Source organism: Arachis ipaensis, chromosome B8 (genome assembly GCF_059453495.1).
Source record: "Arachis ipaensis isolate K30076 ecotype BB chromosome B8, ASM5945349v1, whole genome shotgun sequence".
Taxonomy (NCBI): Eukaryota; Viridiplantae; Streptophyta; class Magnoliopsida; order Fabales; family Fabaceae; genus Arachis; species Arachis ipaensis.
In genome coordinates this window covers 12,919,695-12,943,532 of record NC_142443.1, presented here as the reverse complement: position 1 = coordinate 12,943,532, position 23,838 = coordinate 12,919,695, and the positions used below count along the sequence as shown (strand labels likewise).

The 23,838-nt window shown below is 35.3% G+C and overlaps 2 protein-coding genes and 1 pseudogene across 3 annotated transcripts; 1 reads left to right on the top strand and 2 right to left on the bottom strand.

The window, feature by feature from the left end:
• Positions 1–1,428: 1,428 nt before the first annotated feature.
• LOC107614054 (proteophosphoglycan-like protein) lies at positions 1,429–3,765 on the bottom strand. 2 transcript variants are annotated; one of them, XM_088496108.1, is made up of 2 exons: positions 2,935–3,765; positions 1,429–2,029 (listed from the first exon to the last, which is right to left on the bottom strand). In XM_088496108.1, the coding sequence occupies exons 1-2, from the start codon at positions 3,594–3,596 to the stop codon at positions 2,005–2,007; spliced, it is 687 nt and encodes a 228-aa protein (XP_088352234.1). In that variant the 5' UTR covers positions 3,597–3,765; the 3' UTR covers positions 1,429–2,004. The 2 variants fall into 2 exon arrangements, with proteins under 2 accessions (XP_088352234.1, XP_088352235.1); XM_088496109.1 differs by having other exon boundaries at positions 1,429–2,033; positions 2,935–3,758.
• A 1,175-nt stretch (positions 3,766–4,940) lies between these two features.
• On the bottom strand, positions 4,941–5,337 carry LOC107612392 (large ribosomal subunit protein eL27-like; annotated as a pseudogene).
• Positions 5,338–10,234: 4,897 nt separating this feature from the next.
• LOC107613457 (fasciclin-like arabinogalactan protein 9) lies at positions 10,235–11,229 on the top strand. Its single transcript, XM_016315461.2, has one exon. It carries the CDS (start codon positions 10,334–10,336, stop codon positions 11,075–11,077), a length of 744 nt encoding a protein of 247 aa, XP_016170947.1. The 5' UTR covers positions 10,235–10,333; the 3' UTR covers positions 11,078–11,229.
• The last annotated feature ends 12,609 nt before the right edge of the window (positions 11,230–23,838 follow it).

The following is a 23,838-nucleotide window of genomic DNA, read 5'->3' as shown; positions in this document are numbered from 1 at the left end:
GCAGAGAGAACAGACAAAAACGAAGGAAGAAAAACGTAGGCGAAATTCGAAAAAAGAAACGAAAAATTCTTTTGAAAAATGAAGTTATATATTCGCGTGTTGATTGAAATCTGTTAAATTAAGAGGCACTTGAAATGTGCGTGTGTAAGACGCGCGCGTGAGGGTGATTTAGGGAAAAATGACTTGTATGGACTTGTATGGTAAAATAGCTTATATATGGAGAAAAATTATTAATTAATTAATGAACTGCTGTGTAGGTTCAGTTTATTTTGTGCAAGACCCGTGGTCAATTTTCATTTCCACTAGAAGTTCTAGGGATGTATATGGGTTGGGTGAAGTCGGGTTCATCTTGACCTGGATTCGATCCTAAATAATGATTAGGTCTATTTTTGAGATTCTTATCCGGCTCTAGATTCAGTGAAATCTTACTACTTTCAGGTCACAATAAAACCGGGTCTAAACCGGTGAAATCCGGGTCTTGATAAACTTTATGTCAAAAAATTATGATGTACTTATTTATAAAGAAGAAAAAAACATACTTATTACCGAAAAGTCGATATCCATATTTGAATTTGAATTTGTCCATAAATTCTAATTTCATGCTTCTTTGATCTATTTTCTAATTCAACAAGTGTGATTACAAACAAAACAATAAATTTATAATTAATATAACATAATATTAAAATTAATTTAAAACATATATATCTTTTTAGTCCCTTTAGGGTGTATATGGTCCAAGTGAAGCTGGGTTACTGGGCCATGTACACCCCTCTACTTGCTTCGCGCCGTGTGTTTCGTTGCACTAGCTAACACCTAGTACCTTCGTTGCATACAAAAAACCGAAGGGGGAAAAACCTAGAGCGAACATACCCTTAGTTAATTAGGATTGAGAAAAAATATAGCTTGATTAAAATTATATTGCACATTTGACATGTTAAGAATAAACTCTTAAAAATTTGCTAATATATTTCACCATTATAATTGACTTATATTTAATTTCAAATAAATTGTCATCTATTTATAACTGAATTTTAAAATCTTCGTGAAATTTAAAATATAAGGATTAGGATGATATTTTGTAAAACAAATAACCACTAAAAAACAATTTATAAACTTTGCATTTGAGAATTATTTTAAGCTAATTGTTTTTCAAAAATACTACGAACTTGTGTATAAATATATATTATTTAATTTAATTTTAATATATACTTTTTATTTTAATATATATTATATATAAATGACTGATTTACTACCCGACACATTTTTTTTATTCTATTATGTTAAAATAGTTTCCATGAATTTCAACAATACTACAATATTATGTACGCATGATCTTTGGCCATAATTAGAAGATTTTTAGGAATATAAGTAGGTCACACAACGGGACAACTACCAAATAGCCTTGGCTGAAAACAGTTAAGAAACAAATTGCTACAAGCAAAATCAACGATTGAATCTCCTCTCAAACAACATATGATCAAAGTATAAAAACATGCCCTTTAAACAGTTTAGCTGGAAAGAAAAACAAATACATATGTATGCTGATACTACAATCTATTGGGAGGTGTTAAGAAAGGGCCAAATTCACACCAACAAAATGAATAACTTGGGTGTTAAGGCCTCTTCCTTAGCACAAACAAATCTAGTTATAAACTCCGAAGATATGTGTTGAAAAGCTACCACATGGTCAGGTATTGTTTTTCATTGATTTGAGATTTTCCCAACTACTCACATGAAAATGGTTAAAATAATCTTCATCTGAAGATAACATCCGAAAGCTATTAGATGATTTGATATGGTTAATTAAACTGTTTGACATAATACGTGTCCACATCTTAGCTATTATTTTCAGTAAAGACTATTCTAATCATTTTCACATGAGTAGTCACCTATTTCATGTTGTGAGAAGTGATGTCAGTTCCAGAGGGACAAAGGATACATCATATGATGCATGCAGTGAATTGGCAGAGAGAAGAACCCTTTCAAGTGCATTTATCTTCGTCCTCAGGAAAATAATTCGAAACATAACCTGTCTGTTACAAAGACATAAATCTCCTTTATTTTCAACAATAGGCAGACTTCAATAGGGAAAGAAGAAAACACCAAATAGTATGGCAAACACCTATATTAAAATCAGAACACATTACACATGTTTGTCATTCCATCAAATTATAGAATTAGCATGTACTAACTCGGTGTGCAAAGCAAAATGAGTACCTAAAACATTTCTTGTTACCAATATGGAAGGTTGTATGATTGATAGCAATTAGCAAGTAATGTGATCAAATTTTAGCAAGTACTTGAATGTAGCCCAATCTAATAAAGGCATATAAATAAGATATAGCTCATTACAATATGGCAAGTGGCCAACCCACTTGATAGTACAAAAGTCAACTTATTAGGCAAATATCTAAAATAACCATGCCACGACAAACATTCATAAGTCATAACTAATAACTTAGTAGCTACAAAAAGTTTTCACAACTAAGGCAGCCGTTACAGGTCTCATTTCTCTGTACAAATAGAAAATAGTTGGTTCGGATTACATATCAACACCAGAATTAGCAAAACCAGCAGGTAGTTTCGAACCATATTAACAACCAAAGTTACTATTATTGGAAGATAATTAACTTAACATCTACTAATAAAATTCACATCAACCAAACCAATTACTCTAAACATAATCCACATAAACAACCAAAGGTATTATTGGCTTGATGATTCCTAGTACCTACCAGTCTACCACTATGACGTTCCACCAAAATCCAAGAAACGACAAACCCACAAAACCAAAAAATGAAAAAAATTCTATAAAATGTCAACGCCATTAAAAGGAACAATAATTGGCCAAACAATCCACAAAAAAATCCACATGCACAGTAACTATTGAAGGGAAATTAAAAATTAAAAAGTGGAAAAAAAAAAGAAACGTACCATCCACTTGAACTAGGTCGACTCCCACTGGATGATCTCGGGCGGCCCATCAACCCGGCATCCGACCCGCCAGCCCTCCTAATCCTCTCGTATCCGCCAGACTTGGGCCGCCCATCTTCCCCATACTTGCCCGGCGACCCGACATGTGCACCCCTCCTATAGTTCAAATCCCTGCCCCGGCCCATCTCCGGCCCAGGCGGCACCTCCTCCACCTTCGGCACGTACCCGGGCCGAAGGTGCGGCGGCACAAACTTGTCGGGCTTCGGAGATATCAGCGGAGGCGGCGACTCCACGTGCACCGCCCTGTCCTTGAGATTGGGGCCCGATAGAACCGGGCCGGATCCGGTTCGGCCCTGGGGACGAAGAGATATCGCGTCGGAGGGTGGTTGATCGGGAACGGTTTGGATGGGGGTGGGTTGGGGTTGTTTGGAGGGGAGTTGTGTGGGTGGAGTGATGGGCTTGGGTGTGGGTCGGGTCAGGACGAGGATCCGGCCATGGGGTTTGTTAGGAGCAGAGACAGAAGAATATGAAGCGGAGAAGGAAGGGGAGGAGGAGGGGAGAGAAGAAGGGGCGGCGGTTTTGGGCGTTTGATGGTTGGAAGAGGTTGTTTTGTCGTAAATGTGGTTGAAGTTGATGGAGGTGAACTTGTTGTTTTTTGCCATCCACCGCCTTCACAAATCAAAATTTACAGAGATTATGTTGCGATCCACAGATGGAGGAGGAGGCTGCAACCACAACTATAGCAAGAGCAAGAGCCAGAGCAGAATGATTACCGAATACCGATTAAGTGATTATGTTTCTTTTTTATTTTTTTAGTAATCAATGGGCTCACAGCAATCTCTAGGCCAACCGTCACAAGCCCAACTTCATTGGATCCGGTCCAAAATATCTATCAACTGTTTTTAAAAAAGCTGGATTGATTTGATCCGTTTAAATAGAATTTGGATATGTGATAAATTAGTCATTAATTTGTTAAAAAAATTTTGTAAAATTAAGTTGGGTTGGTTTAGTGGTTAGTTTATTAGTCCGTTTAAATAAATATCGGGATAGTAATAACTTAAAGAGACTATAACTTAGGTGTAGAATTTTGAGAATTAATTTTTTTTTCATATTGAATTTTAGATTTGGACTTGAGGTTCAAATGCTTTCGTGTGAAATTTTTGAATTATTTGTTAAAATAATGATTTTTTTTTTTACATTTTTACTTGGACAGTAATAAAGGTATTTATAAAAGATTTTGATACTTAAATTAGTAAAAATTTTAACAAATTTAAGTAAAATTATATTGACAAAAATACCTGAGTATTCGAAATATTTATAAAATAGTAGATGATATTTATAGAATAAAAAATTACTATCATGTTTGAATTAGTTATCACTTTAATGGTGATAACCTAAGTAGTGACAAAACATTTAATTTGTTTCCCAAGTCATATCGGATATGAGTTTCAGTGACCCGTATCTTCTGTTAGTCCGACTCATGTGAATGAGATCGAGTAAATTCACAAAGTGATATCTGAGATTCACGAAATTACCTAATTTGATATGTGAGATCCCAATTTCACTATAGCGGTATCTCAGTTAATGCTCCGAGCATCATAGTGGTCCCTGAGCTCCTTTTCGGTGCTCTACAAATGTTATGCTAGAATATACAATGACTAGTTAGCATGACTATATTACAATTGGACTCAATTTAGTCTATCCCTCATTATATGAATCTAATTATTCTTCTTCTTCTCTTTAATTTGGAGGCCAAAATTACTCTATTTGTTACTAAGTTATTTTTGTCTGATTAAATTAAACTAAATATTTGAGGCAAATTAGATTCAACAACCACATTTATCTACTAGCATATGATTCAAAATGTAGATTTTGATGAAAGACATCATTTGGAAAATATAATCTCAAAACTGAAACTATTAAAATCCAAACAGATCTTGAATAAACTCAACACAAAAAATTTTCAAAGGTAAATAAAATGGAAACGACACTATTTTTTGAAATGCTTAAAATCTGAGCTGGGTGAAGAGACAATGATTTTTGACAAACTTGAACCTCTTCTCGAGCCTCTTCTTGGTTCCCTTGAGCGCCACAACCTTCTTGTCCTTTGACTGAAGCGACGCATTTTAATGGCTTCTTTCAAATCCATGTCAAGCGTGTAGCGCGTGGGCATCACGTCCTAGTAGTTAACCATCTTAACGAACGCCTTCGTGTGCAACTTCTTTGCCGTCTTCTTGGCAAAGTCCCTTTTCACAACCTTAGAAGGTTACTTCTTGATCCCAACGACGAGGCAGTGGCCGTAGGGGCGGTCGCAGGTTCTATCGTCGAAGGCGCGTATGATGACGGCTTCACGACCCACGTATCGACAGTAGGATAACCACTTTGTTTCAAGAACTTTACCATCTTTGTTTTCCGCTTTTGCGTGCTGCGCTTTCTTTGTTTTTGTTTATGTACGAAGGAATATGGCAAAATTCTAAACATAAACTAGTTGAAAATATGTAGAAAGAAAAATTGAACTTAAGTGGGATGACTAGACTCAATGTAACCATAAATCTGAGACATCAAGTAATTGTAGTTGCAGAGAGTGATAAGAAGAAGAAAAAAAGATGAAGGAGGAGGCAATGTTTTGAAAAGATTGGGAATGAATTAGGTTATATAATAACAGAAGGATCAAATTAAGTCCAACTGCAATCTAACTATGTTAATTAGTCATTGTACATTCTAGCGTGATAAACAAGAGCCATATCAACTAGTCATTATACACTCTGGCGTGGCAAACAAGAGCCATATCAGTACTCCGAGAGCTGAATCGGCACTGAAAAGGAAACTAGGAATCACTATGGTGCTCAGGGCTTCGTTTGGGAGATTATTATAGTAAAATTACGATTTCAATAATTAAATTGAGTAATCGTGTGAATTACAGGAACTATTATAAAAATTTACTCAAATAAAACAACAGGGATTAGATTTGCTATTGTTGATTTGCTATTATTGGGCCGACTTGAAAATGGCCCAATTTGAGGATTACCCGTTGCTTAGTAGGAACGTGGGCTGAATATATAGTTATAGTACAGGTATTAACAGAGCTGAAAGATAAGGTGCAATTGGGCAATGAGCCTTGGCTCTAATGGCATTTCTCCCCCTTTCTCACCTTAAGGTTTAGGGTGCAAATCCTAGAGAGTGCAATTAAAAAAAAATATGATAAAATATGTGAAGAGTGTGTGGGTGTATTGTATATCTAGGATTGGAGGTTGTCCAATCCATTAGGGTACCTAACATTGGGGGTTATCCAATCTACCGACCAAAAAAAAAAAAAAAAAAGGTGCAATTGGACCTACCACTATGTGTTTATCTGGGACAGATATTTCTCGGCTGTTCATTATTTACACAAACACAGGTGATGTCTAGTATGATCGAAAATGACAGCTTATGCTTATCCACCACCACCAGAATGAAGTATTTGGCGACCACATTATATCAACAACTATTCAAGTACTCAGAATCTGTATTGCTGTGTTATCTATAATCGCCAACGAGGTAACAGAACAAAACAATGTGTGTGGGACATGTATATACAGACCCATCATATTCATATATGGGCCAATCAAACAGACCTTATACCTATAACTTATGACAATTGACTTAGAGAACATTCATATATAGAAACAAATAAGGTAAAGGTAATAATAATTATTCCAAATTAACTATTTATTGGTTAATATCAAGGTTGCGAGAACCGGACCGGTCATCAAACCGGTCAAGTAACTGGTTCAATGGTTCAATGGTTCAACCGTGGTTGAACCGTGGTTGAACCGGTTTAATATATAGAGTGAAATTATAAAAAATTGAATACATAATTTTAAAAAGTTAAATTCAATAATTTTGAAATTAATAAAATTCAAAATTTAACAATTTCACAAAATCTACAATACATAATTTATCATTAAAAGGTCATAAACAACTTCAAATGACAATATTCAAAACGCACATAAATGACAAGGTATGACAAGGTAATTGCAGTAAGGTAACCATTGCTACTTAAATCTCTCCTTTAATAAACAAAAACTTCCATAGAAAGTTATATCACTTACGACTTTTCATCCCCAAATTTCCACCATTCAGGCTCATACCATGCCTTGCCCCTGAAAAGCAACCAAAATGATGCTTATAAGCTTAATCCAAAACTGGCAAGATTCAACTTGTATTTGGTTACATATTTAACATTTGGTGAAGGAGAACCAACAACAAACAGAAGCATAACCATAGGCAGGCAAGGGGCACGGATAACTTATCATGAAATAAAATATATGAAATCATAATTCACAAAGTACTCTTCTGATATCACTTCTCCAGATTTCATGCATCCAATATATGCCCCATCCTGACCGCGGCGGCGGTTAAGAAGGTCAATTAATCCCTCTGTTAGGCCAGTCAACATATAAAAAAATGTGTCAATAATTTCATATTGGAAAAAAAACAGTTAACTGCTTATCAAAAAAAAAAAACACACACACACACACTATATAAGGAGATCAAAATATAAACACTCTTTACCCAGATCAATGTCAATACTGTCATCAACTTTCACATAAAAGTCAGCATCCCAGTTCTGAACTGCAGTACTAAAGAAGATTTTTGCTTTCTTAGGCAACTCTTCTTGAGCTTCCTCATGACCTTCCTGATATAATGAAAACAAATTATCAATCTCTACATTTAGCTTGTTTAACAATATCCAAAGGCAAGTAAGCATGTCAAGATAAATCAATATCAACAATATCTTTCACATAAAATTGTGTCTATAAATAAATGTCCCTCAAGGGATTACCCATTGTGCATCTATACTAAGTCAAGTGCATATTATATAATTCATTTCTTCCTGTTTGATAAAACCACCCACCACAGTAAAAAATATCAAACTAGTTTGAATTTTAGCAAATTGTAACCAGTTTTTGGTGCCTATTTGAAAAAATTTTCACTTACAAGAATCAAGAAATCCTTTGTATGCAGGCATGCAGCAGCTCCAGGGGAAGAGGAAGACGACGGACGCTCGAGGAAGAAACAGCGTGCCTGCGACTGGTGAGTCTGAGAGCGAACAGGGGTCGGTGCGACGAATGGCGCAGCGGCAATAGAGGCACAAGGCGGTGGTGGAGGCTAGGCTTGGGGGCAGGCTTCCCGGATTAGTAGATTAGGAGGAGGCGAGTAACGGCGAGGACGCGGTGTCGGCGACGACCAACGAGTAGGCGAGCTCGACGACGACCAAGGAGGAGGCGAGCTCGGCAACGACGGTGGTGGTTGCGGTGGTCAACATCGTCGCTGCTGTGGCTGCTCGTTTGGTGGTGGTGGGCTGGTGGGTATGCGACTGCGAAGAGGCTGATGGCTGTGTGTGACTGGGTGGTGAACTGTGCTTGGGTGGTTTCTGCCTTCTGGAGCTTGGGGCCGTGGGTGATCTCTGGAAGGTGGAAACTGATTAGGGGATTTAGGGCTTCCTTTCGTTTAGGCGTTTTCTTTTTTTTTTTTTTTTTTTTTTTTTTTTTTTTTTTAAAAAAAGAGCCAAAACGATGCCGTTTAATCTTTTAACTTCCCTTCCAAAAACCGCAAAAAAACCGGACGGTTCTCCCGGTTCACCGGTTAACCGCCGGTTTGACCGGTTTTTCCCCCGGTTTTTTGCCAGACGATTTCTGGTCTTACTCGGACCGGCTAGGTGACCGGTTCCCGGTTTTTCCGGTTGAACCGGCCGGTCCGGTTCGGTTTTCAGAACCATGGTTAATATATTGAGCCCACAATCCCACATGTATGTTATGACTACATTTGCCAGGCTGCCACCCACTGGTTTTACCCCTATTGTCTGTCCAACTTGTACATATATATAATGTATTTTCCTCAACGGCACAATCATACAACGAAGATATATACTTTGATCCTCAAGACAAACTTTAAAAAAGTAGACCTGCATGTGTATGTACAAATATAAAGGAAAATTTTTTTTATGCAATATGCTACCCACTATACATATATATATAATGTATTTTCCTCAACTGCCTGGCTAATTGTTCATTGTGCAAAATCTTCAATATACAAAGACAGAATGACAATAAGAAAACTTTAGTTAATGTAAATTGTATAAGCCAAGAGGTTTGACTTCATCTCTCTTGACAATGTAAACTATAGAGGCTAATAAGGTAGTTTAATTTGAGTTCATCTATTGTAGAAGGGATAAGATAATCCAATCCGACTTTTCACTTATTCATGTTTTAATGTAAGGAAAAATTATATAAATAATTGATTTTTACTGTTATATTTAATAATTATATTAAAATTAAAAGAGACATATATTTTAAATTATACATTTAGATTTATTAATATACTTATCTTACTTCTATATAGGCTATATATTTATATTTTTGTTTAAAGTGGGATGACCTTTTCATAGATAATAATATATAAAATATTTTATGCATTATGTATAAATTTGGAATTTATCACCTTAATAATATCAAATAACGCTCGACATATATAAAATGAATCACACAATTTTAATTTTTTTTTATTTTACATGTAGCTAATTTTAAAATTTATTTCTAGATAGAGAAAAGTTCATGTTGTCGGCACATCATCTTCAAAGTTATTCTGATTGCATGTTTAGGTTCTTGTTCCAAGTATAATGATTAAATCTCTATGTCTTGATATATATCAATTATGCTTTGTATATTAAAATTAATTATTAAAATAAAATATATGTTATGATATAAAATATATATTAAAAATAATTAAATTATAAAAATATTTATATATAAATATATAATAATTAATTTTAATAATTATTTTTAATATGTAAATAGTTTTTTTATTATATATATATATTTTATTTTTATAATATTTTTTACTTTAATATATTAAAAATTAATTTATGAAAATTTATTTAAAAATTTATTATTTGTTAATAAATTATTGTGTGTATAAGATATGATTTGAATTTTTGAGATTTATTTAAATTAATTAGTACTAAACCAACTGAACTTAGTATGATGATGTATAATACAATGATACGTAATTATCAAAATTTATTATTTTTTATTATTATTTGACCAACAATAATTTACACTTATACTTATTAAATAAAAATTTAATATTTATAACAGTCAAATAATGACTAAAATTATTAAAAATAGGTGGATCCTAAAGTTTTTCTTTATATATATATATATATATATATATATATTGTAACAAGTCTAAAAAGAATTATTTTTGCAAGGCTTGAGCCAGCTCATGCCAACAAATAAGTCTCATCAACCTTGACAAACTTCATTCTATTCCAAGAATAAAACCCCACCTTGCCACTCTTCACTTCTTCACACCACATACATCACTCGCTAACTATCTCTTCTTCCAAACAACAAACATGGCCTCCACTACATTCATTCTTCTCCTCCCCATCCTCCTCCTCCTAAACCCCCAAGCCCAAGCCCAAGCCCCAGCCCCGGCCCCCTCGGGGCAACTCAACCTGACAGCCATCCTGGAGAAAGGCAGCCAATACACCACCCTCCTTAAACTCCTAAAGGACACACAACAACTCTCTCAAATCCAGAACCAATTCAAAACCAACTCTCAAGGCTTCACCGTCTTCGCCCCCACCGACAACGCCTTCCAGAACCTTCCATCGGGCGCACTCAACGGCCTCTCGGACGACCAAAAAGTCCAGCTCATCCTCTACCACTCCGCACCAAAATACTACTCACTCAGCGATCTCTTAACCGTTAGCAACCCTGTCAGGACGCAATCTCCTTGGGGTCTCAACTTCACCGGCGGACAAGGCAACCAAGTCAACGTTTCCACCGGCGTTGTTGAAGTCCAAATTAACAACGCTCTGAGGCAACAGTTCCCGCTTGCTGTTTACCAAGTCGACAAGGTTTTGTGGCCCAAGGCATTCTCTGCCGACGCTAACTCTCCGTCTCCGGCTCCGGCTCCCAAGAAGAAGGGTTCTAATAAGGGTACTGCCACCCCAACAAGTGCTGCCGCCGATGATGCGCCTTCACCTTCTGCTGAAAGCAAGAATGATAGCAATGGTGTAGCTGGGATGAAGAATAATGTGGGTTTTGGCATGGTTCTTGGGTTTCTTTTGCTTTGCATGCGTGTTCTTTCTTGATGGCATCATCATGAGGAACTATGTATATGTGTTTCTTGTAATTCTATCATTCTTCTTCTTCTTCTTCTTCTTCTTTGTCTTCTTTTCTGCAAGGCAAATTTGTGGTGATTTTTTTTAAAATAATAATGTACCTTATTCTTTGGTGTATTTAATGCACATTTTCTTTTTTTTTTTTCTTTAACTATTTTGGATCACATGCATGAGTAAGATCATATGATAGTACATAAAATTTTATAATAACACCTTTATGTTTCAGTTTTACTTTCTCTTCTAGACAAATATTAATATGTATATACAATTTAGCTATTAATTATTCTCTCATGCTTTCACTTGCTTTATAGTTGTAAGATGGATTGTGGTGGGTTAGAATTTTCACTTTTGCTACAAATTTTATATATGGTATTGCAAAAATATGATGTATAGGTACAAAATTAATTACTATATATTTATATGTATAAAGATATGTATAATTTAATTTATTTTTAATATATATTTTATATTTTAATATATATTTTATAATGATAACTAATTTTAATAATTAATTTTGGTATATATTTAAAATAGTTAATTTAACTATATTTTTTTGTTGAAACTAATATACAGTAGATTTAAAGTTATTCTTCCATACTCTTGTATCATTTTATTAGTCTTTTCTCCTTTTTCTATTAAACTATTGAATGAACGACAAAATAAAAGGAATAATTTTTCCAACCCAACCCTCAATTCGTCTTACTAAAAAACGGAGGGGGCAAGGAGTGGTTAAAATCGTTGAAGAAATGTTTTGTTTTCCTGAGTTGTTGAACTCACTCATTGACGTGAAAACTTCTCCCAAACACAAAGAAGCAAAAAAAGGAAGAAAAAAAAAAATATCATGTTCAAACAACACCTTCAAACTAACATGAGTAATGCTATAGGATCAACACAAAATTTATTATGTTTGGTTAATAATTAATCAGTAATAATTAAAAAGATAATCAGTTATTAGTATAACATATATGTTGAAATATAAATATACATTAAAAATAAATTGAACAATACATGTATTTATACATAAATATATTAGTGACTAATTTTAGTATATAAATAATATTTTTATTAAAAATATTAACTAAAAATAATATAATATTAAACTATTAAGTTTAAGGGATTGAAATGGCGACTAAAAGGGTTAGTTAATACAAATTAAAATTACGGATCTTAATTTTCTTTTTCAAGGAGCATTTCTCTTTTTTTTTTTTCTTTCGGAAATATGACTTATATATGTTCTAAAACATTTTAATTTTAAATAAAAGAATATAGAAAATTGGTGCAAAAGCGATACTGCTTGGTGTTGTAATCGCTGATGGGAGGAAAACAAAAACTACTAATAAGTAATAAAGTCTCAGCAGTCAGCATTACAGCTTGATGGAATAGACATGGGAAATCAATACGAAAGTGTCTACATCAAAAAGGAAGAAATGCACAAATAAAAAGAAACTAATTACAAATTAGAGTGGATAAGCTAAGGTAATCTCTTGTTTGTTCATCATCAACTAGAAATCTAGTTACCTCTCTTAGGTGAGTCCCAAAATTTGAGAGGTTTTACCTCAAGTTTTCCGGTTTTGTTTTTTGTTTTTCGGCTTTGTTTCTGTATGAAGTTCTCCTCCTAAGGTATTTTAAACCCCACCAAAAAGAATATTTATAAATAATAGAATTCGCGTGGTTTTATTTTCGAGCTGAAAATTTTTCTGTATCTCACGTCGATTCATATTTTAGCTGGAATTTTTTTTCGTTTATGAAATCTCCTTTTGAATGGTATACATGTTTGCTTCTCATTCGATCGTACATGTGACACTTATCCAAATTTCCTCTCGCATGACGCTGTTTTTAGGAATTTGGTGCCACAGGTCATGATTACTTTGAACCCTAGCTCCAATGGTTTTCTTTCCTATTCTTCTTTTCTCCATAATAGCAATCTCTCTCACTCATCTTCTCCTTTTTGTTCTCTTTCCTTCATTTTACGGTATTCCCTTCTCTCTCGCTGGTCTGCTCTCTCTTGATCTCTGGCTAACTGCCTCTCGCGGTTTCTCTGGTCTGGGCCGGTGCAAATCGCAGCGGCGACAGCGACGCCTCGACCGAAGAAGAGTTCAGCTACGATAAACCTGAAACAAATCCTAAACAGGTTAGATCTCACATGAAAAATCCTCTCTCTCTCTCTCTCTCTCTCTCTAACTATCTCTTCTGGTGTTAGGGTATTATTCCAATTTAGTATTGGCCAAGCTGGATAGGTACAGAGGAGACCGCTACAGAAACAACAACAACGATGATTCTCATGGCCACCATCACTCTTCGAGGTTGTACTCTCACTTCCCTGATTTTCCAATGACATACCCCACAACTCTTGTCAGAGCCCCGCGCACTTCTACTCTGGCGGCTATGGCTTCCAAACTCCGCCATATCGCTCTCCCAGTAGGACTGTAGGTTTCTTCCCAATCGGCCCTGGTGAAGGGTTCGGTCCGATGGATGGTGACGGTTACGGAAAATACGGGTTCAACACTTACCAGGCTCCTCCTCTATAGCTGTCTGGTCACAAGCGAGGGTTTCGAGGAGTTTCGCCAGGTGAGGAGCCATACTTTTCACTGTAATTTGGATCTTGGTTACTCCTCTCCTATTTCGATTTCATTGCAATCCTATCTTAATTTGTCTTTAAATTTTGATTTTCCCCTTTTTGACATTTTTTCGGTTCTTTTGAGGATAAGCAGTGGTGCTAAAGATGATAATGGATAACAGTGGGTTAAAGTCATCTCCTGGGGGTCTCGAGCTTATGATTATCATAATTTCTTGGTCATTTGAATTTTTCCAAATCTGAGATCTGAAAATTGCAAAGATAACATTTTGATGTAAATTTTAAGTTGTTGAATATTTAAGTTTAGTTGGTCTGTGTGCTATTTCGTAATTTTTGCAAAGAGTTGGTATTTTTCTGTTTGCGTATCTTCTCAGCTCTTGGGATTTAATTACTTTATAATTAAATCAGATATTGAGAAAGATTATTACTATATATATATTTTGGTTCTGTTGTGTAATCCTGTGATGGTACATATATTCCATGGATAAAGCCTAAAATAAAATTTTATTGATAATTTTCTAATGGATAATCATCTATTATGGTTCGAAAGTGTATAATGTTAGCTTAGCTTTATTTTATGTCTTAATCTCCTGCTAATGCATGGTCACTTTTGTTTCTCCTTGGTAGATTTTTTTTATCTGTTTGGTCTCAAGAAAAATGGTGTCATTGAGTTTGGAGAATTTTTTCGATCATTGGGGGTATTTCACCCAGATGCATCTATGGAAGGCAAGATCAACTGTGATTTAGGATTTTCGTTTGTGTTTTGGTTGTCTTTGATTTGGGGTTTGGGTATGTGTTTTCTTTTCCGATGGTTTGAGTTGTTCTGAATGTTTATTTTCATCAAGGTGAAAGTAGTTTGGTTTTCGCATGTGCTGTCGCTAGAAAAAATTCTCTGCCGTTATGATGCTTGGAAGAAACTCCACCACTCTGGTCGTTGGTGTAGGTTATGTGCGGTGTTGCATCTTTGCCTTGAATCTTTCTCATTATCTCAGTCGGATTCAAAGTGGGTAAGGTTTTTATTTCTGAAATTAATTTTGTTTATCATCATCGTCTTTTCTTGGTATTATTGTATTTCACATAATTATGAATTCACTTTGTTTAATTCTAAGGTTTCTTTGAATGTCTTTCAAAATTTACAGGCTTTTATGGGATTAAGTTTTTGTTCCAAACTGTTATATTTTGATGTAAATAGATTTTTGTGATTTTTATGTTGAAGTTGTGTGTGATTATGAAACTATTATTCTTCACTGTTGTTGACATTTGGCCAATGCTTGATTCGGATTTATTTTTGGATTGTGCTCTCTCTTTTTTCTTATTAATTTAGTTGTTATATTTTCATGTTAAAATATATGCTAATAAGAATCAAATTAGGATGTGAAGATTTCTGCAATTGAAATATCTCTAAAGCCTGTGGTTATTGAGAGTTCTACTACCTTTAAAAGTGAGGAATTTAAAAAAGGTATACCGTTTTTTATGTTCATTTCTATGTCAGATTGAAAAGAAAATTACCAATGAGAAAAAAATGATTAGTTAATTTTGAATTAGTGAGGGTAAGAGAATCCCTATCAATTTTTGTTTATTATTTGTTTCCTTTGTATGGTTGCCGAGTATTTGGACAATTATGAGGTTTAGTTAATTAGTTTATGCTTTGGAGAAGAGTATAGTGTGTTAAATCTATAAATTATATATAAACTTTTTGTTATTTGAAAACTAAATGTTTACAACTTTTTGTTCCCGTGCCTAATGATTTGGTTATGTTTAAGGAAATAGTTAAATAAAAAATTTAAGTAGCTTAATCAGGTTTTGTTTAAGTTCACCGAGTGCAGCAGGTTCGTTCCATATCCTCTAATTACACCATATACGCTATTTAGATTTTTAGTTGCCTCTGAAAATCCTAATTTTAGCTACTTCTGTACCATATCTTTTCCTACTGATTGAGATTTTTTTTTATGTGGAGGCGAATAATTGTTTGAAGGCTATGTTTTAGTGCCTGAGTGTGATGAAAAGTGTCATTCTACTATTATTTTTGGATGGTTTTTGGCATCTCAGACTCATTCTGGTTGTTATCTACTATTTCGTTTTGAATTCATTGTGTGAGAGTACATCGGCCTGATTGCTGGACTGAATTTTTATTTTATTACTTACTTTCACTTTATTTTCTTTTTTCAGGCAAGTGAAGGAAAGTTAAATATTTTAACAATCCAATGTGGCCATATGTGTGATACATATACTTGCATGACTATGATGTTGGTTCACAAAGAGTACAAACTTTTAGATTTGTAATAGCGATAATAATTCTTCTTTGATGTTAGCCATGGTCGAAAAGGGGATTAAGTTTTTGTTGCAATTAGGACTCATTCAATGGAATACGGTTTAAGGAGTTTCAAGTAGTTGCATATTTAGAAAATGAATGGTTCTACTTCATTTTTCGACTTTTTCTTTAAAACTAGCTCAATTTCATAGACTTTTCGTATCTGGCAATCTAACCTGAAGCTTTATTCAGTTTAACCTACTTATATTTTGGTTGAAGGATAAGATTGTGCTGGGTTGTCAAAGGAGCTAAGGTGGTAATGGCTGATTTACCTTGATTATGACAGCACTCCTTTCGGCAGTTTCAAATAATCTTCTACCGGTGCGTATAAAGTATCTATTTTTTATCTTTTGGGATTTTATTGCTAGCTATCTGTGTCATGCTTATTAGGTTGTTTCTTCTTTTTGTTGATTTTATACTATTGTGTTAAAATTTTATTTTTGTAGTTGGTGCAATATTAATCACTTAGATGTTACTTTTTACAAAACATATTCCTTTTGTGCATCTTGCAGATGAAATGCAGATAATCCTAATTGTGTATCACAGTGATTTCATATTAATATATAATAATATTTTCTATTTTATTAAGATTTTTGTGTATTTGATAGTTGTTTATTTAGTCTTTTATCATGAAAGCTCAAAGATGGATTTTTTTTGTGAATTTTTTTTCTTCTTCTTCAATATTTATTTTTTCTTTCTCCTCAAAAAATGGACTAGAGCAAGGGAAAGGTCTCAAGGCATTAAGCCAGTAAAACATGGGTATTTGCTGGTTGGAGCTGGATTCAAAGGGAAAAGGCTCTGATGCATAATTAGTAGATGTTCCATATTATGATTTGGTTTAAGTAAATTTTCTAGAGAAAAAATTCTGCTTTATTTGCAAATTGGCTTCTTGAAATTTAGCTTATTACTCTAAATATTTTATGTCTACTGTAGAATATTAATATTTATTTTTTAGTATCTATTAATTGAAAAAAGGAGTTTAGATTTTCGGGGAGCACAAAGCAGACGGTCTTAAGAGCAATTGCTCAGGAGCTATGTTCTACCAAATACCGACTCCAAGCATAGCACACAGGCATATTATAAAACATGAGTCCCTCAGGTATGAATACCTTATAAAGCTTCTCTCATTGTAAAGGATTTGATCTTCCCACCCTCTGAATCATTAATTGCTTCTAACAATTCAGGATTTTTAACTACGAATCGTATGACGCTACAAAAAATTCTGGTTAAAACGGCAGTTTTTTGGGTATTTACAGCGGTTTGAACCGCCATTATTACCAAGAATGGTGATTTTAGAAAGCGACGTAATTCTAGGCGCCATTTTGGTTATTACGGCGGTTTTCAGAAAATCGCCACAATTTCCTGGGTTAAAACGGCGGTTTTTAGATAGGTTAAAATGGCAGTTCAAACCACCATTATTTTCAAATAAAACGGCGGTTTTTGGTTGGTTAAAACGGCGGTTCAAACTACCGTTATTTCCAGGGTATAAACGGCGTTTTTTTAACCACCAATTTTACCCTAACAAAGTGGCGTTTTTATTGGTTAAAATGGAATTTTTGAACCGTCGTTTTACCCTAACAGTAACATTTTTATTGGTTAAAACGGCATTTGAAATCGTCATTTTTATCGGGTTAAAATGGCGTTTTATGTTGTTTAAAATGACAGCTACAAACCGCCCTTTTTACCGGATAAAAGTGACATTTTTTATCTTTTAAAAATGTAGTTTTTACTGTTATTTTTATCGTACTAAACAAATAATTTTTTTATTAAAATTCCACAATAACAAAATTATAATCTATAGACAAAATATTATATAACTCAAAGTATTAAACATAATATATGATTTTTTAGTATTGCAAATCAAAAGTAATAACTCCTATACAAAATATCAAACTAAGAAATATTGTTAGTTCTATTACATTGGGAGTTTTTCTAGAGATGCTCAAAAAGTTTGCTACAGGCCCTTCCAACATTTTCATTGTTCATGTTCGTGTGAATAAATATTACCTGCAAAAGAAAATTGTAAACCCCGCTAAAATCGGTAAATAATTAGTCAATAAATCGAATTTTAATTAGAACAATTAGAAATACAAAACTAATATCAAAATAGGATAGAGTTTGTCAAAACGAGAATTTTGACACCAATTTAAAAAAAAATTGGCCGAAGATTGGGCCGAACCGGTCGAACCAGACCCAAACCGGGCCTGTGGGCCCAACCAATTCACTATATATAATGAGCTGAAGCTCATTTCATTTCCTTCCAACATGAAGAACACACTGAAGGAAGGGGAAACCATCAAACCCTAACCCCAAATTCAATTTAATTTTCAATTCTACGTAACTTTCAATCCGGAACTCCAATTGACGAGCCGTCTGCGGCCACGCATCCGCGGTGTCAAGCTCTACAAAGCTCATAATATTTTGAGGTAAGAAAGTCACATTTTCTTTCTCAATTCTCCCATTTCCAGTTTCAAATTTCTTGGGCTTGTGTTGAAATTTTGTGTAATTTCGGTGTTTAGGATCAAATTAACTTGGTGGACTTACTGAGTCTTGTCCCAATTCTCCGTTAGTCAGGTGAAAACTCTTAAACCCTATTGGATTTCTTGGTTATGTGTGTTGGAAATTAAGTGTATATGTATGGGTATTCATGATATGATATAGGTGAGGTGTATATATATGGTATGAAGCTAATTGGGAATGTTGGAAGCTTAATTGGAAGCTTGGAGTTGGAAACTAGATGCTGAAATTTTGGTATTGAAGCTTGCAATCTTTCCTAGTGGGTTGCCTTGGAAGAACTACGCGGGAATCGGCTAAGGTATGGTTTAGGTTTCGTGCGTTTAACATATAAGGTTTTGTGAAAACTTAGGCTAGAGCACTATAGGATAAGTTGAAATGGATAAATGAGTTAAATGTTTAGTGTTTGTGATGTTGATGAATAAATTGATAATGGGAGTCAAATGCATGTATGTATATAGGTTAGTATGATGGTGTTGAATGAAGGGTTTATGATTGTGGTAAAGTAATGGTATGGTTAAGATAGTGAATGATGTTTATTTGGATTGGTTGGTATTATTATGATGAATAATGTTGTGCTAATGGTGAGGAATTCTATGATGATGATAAAATGTGGAATTGGATTAGTGTGTTGGTTGTGAACAAAATGTGTAAAGTTGGAGAAATATAATATGATTGAGCTAAGGATGCAAAATGGTTGTATGATGGTGAAGGGTAAGTTATGTTGATGATTTTGAGATGTTGAGCATGAACGTGACTGGTCTGTAAAAGGGGAATGTAAGTTTTAGTAAAAAATGGGGTTTGGTATATTTTGGTAAAAAGTAAACTTTTATGAACTTTGGTCGTCCATAACTTGCTCCACAAATTTTGGATGAAGAAGAGATTTGTTCTAAATTGAAGAAGGTTTTAAAAGCTTAAAAACGATATAAAGTTTGCATAAAGTCGTGCGCACGCACACGCCAAGATGGGCCTTCTATTGGTGGCACTAGCACAGGCGAGGCGCTTGCACACCCAGTGATGTGTGCGCACGTACACGTTTTGCTTTCTTGTTGAGCTGTGCGCACACATAGGTGTGTGCGTACGCACACGCCCTGTTTTTTAGCACCTGAGTTTTTAAGATTTAAGCTTGGTTTTGAACCCCTAAACTCCTATTTTTGCCCTGTTAACCTTAGATTCTACTAGTAAGCTTAGTAAATAGCAGAAGTTACAATTTTAAGGTAACTTGGGAATGAAGAAAGAGGTAAATGTGATGAGTTATGTGAAAGGAAATTGGTTATTGAATGAAGTAATGATGCCATGGCTTGATAAATGACTAGACAATGATTATGAGTATTAAATGGTTTATGAATGACGACATCTGAGATACGAGTTTCCTTGGGTAACAGAACCATGGCTCGTCACCACGTGTTCCAGGTTGGATCTCGATACTCTGTTGATCCTACGTCGTAAGGGTGACCGGGCACGTAGAAATTCCCGGTATGGATAGCCCCCCATTGAGTGATTCATGAATGAATGTTTGAATGATGTATGAATATGAAATCTATGCATAGACTCATGGGGATGCGCGACGGGGGATAGTCTAAGATTTTCGGACTTGTCGGGTTGGCTGGATAACCGACAAATGAGCCTCATCAGCTATAGAACAGGCATGCATCATGTGTATTTGTTTGTGTGATTGCTATGCATTATCTGGGATTGCCTAATTGAACATATATGTCCTGTTACCTGCTATTCTTGCTATTTGCACTATCTGCTTATTACTTGTGCGTGAATTTGTTTGGTTGCTTGTCTCTGCTGAATTTATGGAAGATGGAGGGACGGAGGAATGGTGAATGGGTTGAGTGTTAGGTGTTAGGTTTAAGACAAAAGATTATAGTGTACTTAGAACACCTAACCTTATTTATGGCTTTTACTTAGAGGTTAAGTTCTGTAATTGTGATAACGGAGTTCTAGAATTGCCTATGGCATTCCTAGGACCTTACTTATTATACGCATGGAACCTTTACCATGCTGAGAACCTCCAGTTCTCATCCCATACTGTGTTGTTGTTTTCAGATGCAGGTCGAGAGGCTCCTCGCTAGGCGTTTTGATCTTTGAAGCGGAGTAGTCCTTGGGACATTTTGGGTTCTCTGTTTGTATATATATACTTATGTACTTAGCTTGCTCTCCAAGAAACTTATTTATTTTGTTCCTCATAGAGGCTACAGGAGAGCTAGAGACTTGATTCTGTATTTTGGGTGTTTGGGATACTTATGTATATATATGTAAATATTCTCCGGCCAGCCTTGACTTCGCAGGCTGAGTCAGGAGCTAGTTCCTCTGTATTATTGGCACTCTTGTTACTCTTTTACTTTTCCTACCCTCAACTCTTAAGTTTCTTAGCACGTAAGTAATTCCATTTACTCGAGCGTTGCGCTTTTTATTTTGTGATTTTGTTTTACCCACTTTTCAAGACTCCTAGTTTATTATATTCTTTCTACTATTATAAGTATGTATTTTATTTTAGAGGTCGTGACGCCTCGCCACCTCTATTTTACATCCTAGGTGTAAAGCTCTGTGTGGTAGGGTGTTACAAAAATTGAACGTTAGAAATAGATAGTTGCTCAAATAAATAGCAAACTACCAGCATTTTGAAGAAGAGAAAACTAAACCAGTAGTCTCACAAGAAATATGCTATTTAATAAGAACTCATTATTAATTTCATATTAACTAAAGATTTCTAGAGTTTTGCTTCTACTCCTTCCACGGAAGCAGCCCCCTTTTTAATGTCTTCAGCTAACTTCTCAACATGGCTATACATGGAATAGTAACTAAACATGCCATACAATTTTAATCAGATTCATGCCATACAATTTCATGCCAAAAATTAGTTGCTGAGCTAAATTTTTTGTTGTTGAAAATGGTCAGTAAATTTAATTTGTTGGTGAGTCAGGCTTGCTCTTCCAATTGGTGTTCTCTACAAAACTGTTTCTCCTAGGCTGTAGTATGGCTTAACTGCTATACCAACACCATTGTTGGTCTTGTACATTTTTCTCTTTCTTTCAATTAATTTAATATTTAATTTTTTCCATTAGATCAAATGAGCAAATACAAAAAGTCATAACTTAGGCATTAGCCCCTCTTTGGTAACTGTCTCGAGACAGAAATATAGAGATACCATGAGACACAAATCTCTTTAGAGAAAGTGAATAATTCGAAAACAAACATGTCTTTGTCCTATGACAAAATTTGCACATTTTTCTGCATATCTTGTTTTGAGATAGTTTCCATGCACAACCTTAATTCCATGCACATTTTTCTGTATATCTTTATGATTTCTTGATTTAGAAGAAAATGCAATCACATGTTCACAAAGATGAGATTATTTTTATTAATTACCTCCATGGCCTGAGTGAGTGTAAGCTTAATTTGCTGAGAAGTCCAAGTAGGATCAGCATGTGCACCACCTAATGGTTCTTATATGAAGATCATAGTACTAACATCATTTCAAAACTCAAAACACAAAGAAGGTCATGAGACAAAATCTCTAGCAGAGCTTTTCAATTTCCTTACAGGAATAACACCATCCACAATTCCAAGTCTATAATGTTCTTGAGCCGTTGATGAGCGGATAATTTATATGCTTTTTGGCATTGTTTTTAGTATGTTTTTAGTAGGATCTAGTTACTTTTAGGGATGTTTTCATTAGTTTTTATGTTAAATTCACATTTCTGGACTTTACTATGAGTTTGTGTGTTTTTCTGTGATTTCAGGTATTTTCTGGCTGAAATTGAGGGACTTGAGCAAAAATCAGATTCAGAGGTTGAAAAAGGACTGCTGATGCTGTTGGATTCTGACCTCCCTGCACTCAAAGTGGATTTTATAGAGCTACAGAACTCGAAATGGCGAGCTTCCAATTGCGTTGGAAAGTAGACATCCAGGGTTTTCCAGAAATGTATAATAGTCCATACTTTGGCCAAGAATAGACGATGTAAACTGGCGTTCAACGCCAGCTCTCTGCCCAAATCTGGCGTCCAGCGCCAGAAAAGGATCCAAAACCAGAGTTGAACGCCCAAACTGGCATAGAAGCTGGCGTTCAACTCCACAAATGGCCTCTGCACGTGCAACACTCAGGCTCAGCCCAAACACACACCAAGTGGGCCCCGGAAGTGGATTTATGCATCAATTACTTACTCATGTAAACCCTAGTAGCTAGTTTATTATAAGTAGGACCTTTTACTATTGTATTTGGCATCCTGGATTGTATTTTGATCCTGTGATCACGTTTTAGGGGGCTGGCCATCTCGGCCATGCCTGGACCTTCACTTATGTATTTTCATACGGTAGAGTTTCTACACTCCATAGATTAAGGTGTGGAGCTCTGCTGTTCCTCAAAGATTAATGCAAGTACTACTGTTTTCTATTCAATTCATCTTATTTCGCTTCTAAGATATCCATTCGCACCCAAGAACGTGATGAAGGTGATGATTATGTGTGACGCTCATCATCCTTCTCCCTTATGAACGCGTGCCTGACAAACACTTCCGTTCTACATGAAATAAGCTAGAATGAATATCTCTTAGATCTCCTAACCAGAATCTTCGTGGCGTAAGCTAGAATGATGGCGGCATTCAAGAGAATCTGGAAAGTCTAAACCTTGTCTGTGGTATTCCGAGTAGGATTCAATGATTGAGTGACTGTGACGAGCTCCGAACTCGCGATTGCAGGGCGTTAGTGACAGACGCAAAAGGATAGTAAATCCTATTCCGGCATGATCGAGAACCGACAGATGAATAGCCGTGCCGTGACAGGGTGCGTGAGCATATTATTCACTGAGAGGATAAGATGAAGCCATTGACAAGGGTGATGCCTCCAGACGATTAGCCGTGCCGTGACAGGGCATTGGATCATTTTCCCGTGAGATGACCGAAAGTAGCCATTGACAGTGGTGATGTATCACATAAAGCCAGCCATGGAAAGGAGTAAGACTGATTGAATGAAGATAGCAGGAAAGCAGATGTTCAGAGGAACGAAAAGCATCTCCATTCGCTTATTTGAAATTCCTACCAATGAATTACATAAGTATCTCTATCCCTATTTTATTATATAATATTCGAAAACACCATTATCACTTTATATCTGCCTGACTGAGATTTACAAGGTGACCATAGCTTGCTTCATACCAACAATCTCCGTGGGATTCGACCCTTACTCACGTAAGGTATTACTTGGACGACCCAGTGCACTTGCTGGTTAGTTGTATCGAAGTTGTGCCAAATTATGAATGTGTAATCACGATTACGCGTACCAAGTTGCTCACGTGCCAGGAATAGTTTGAGCCTGGACATCACA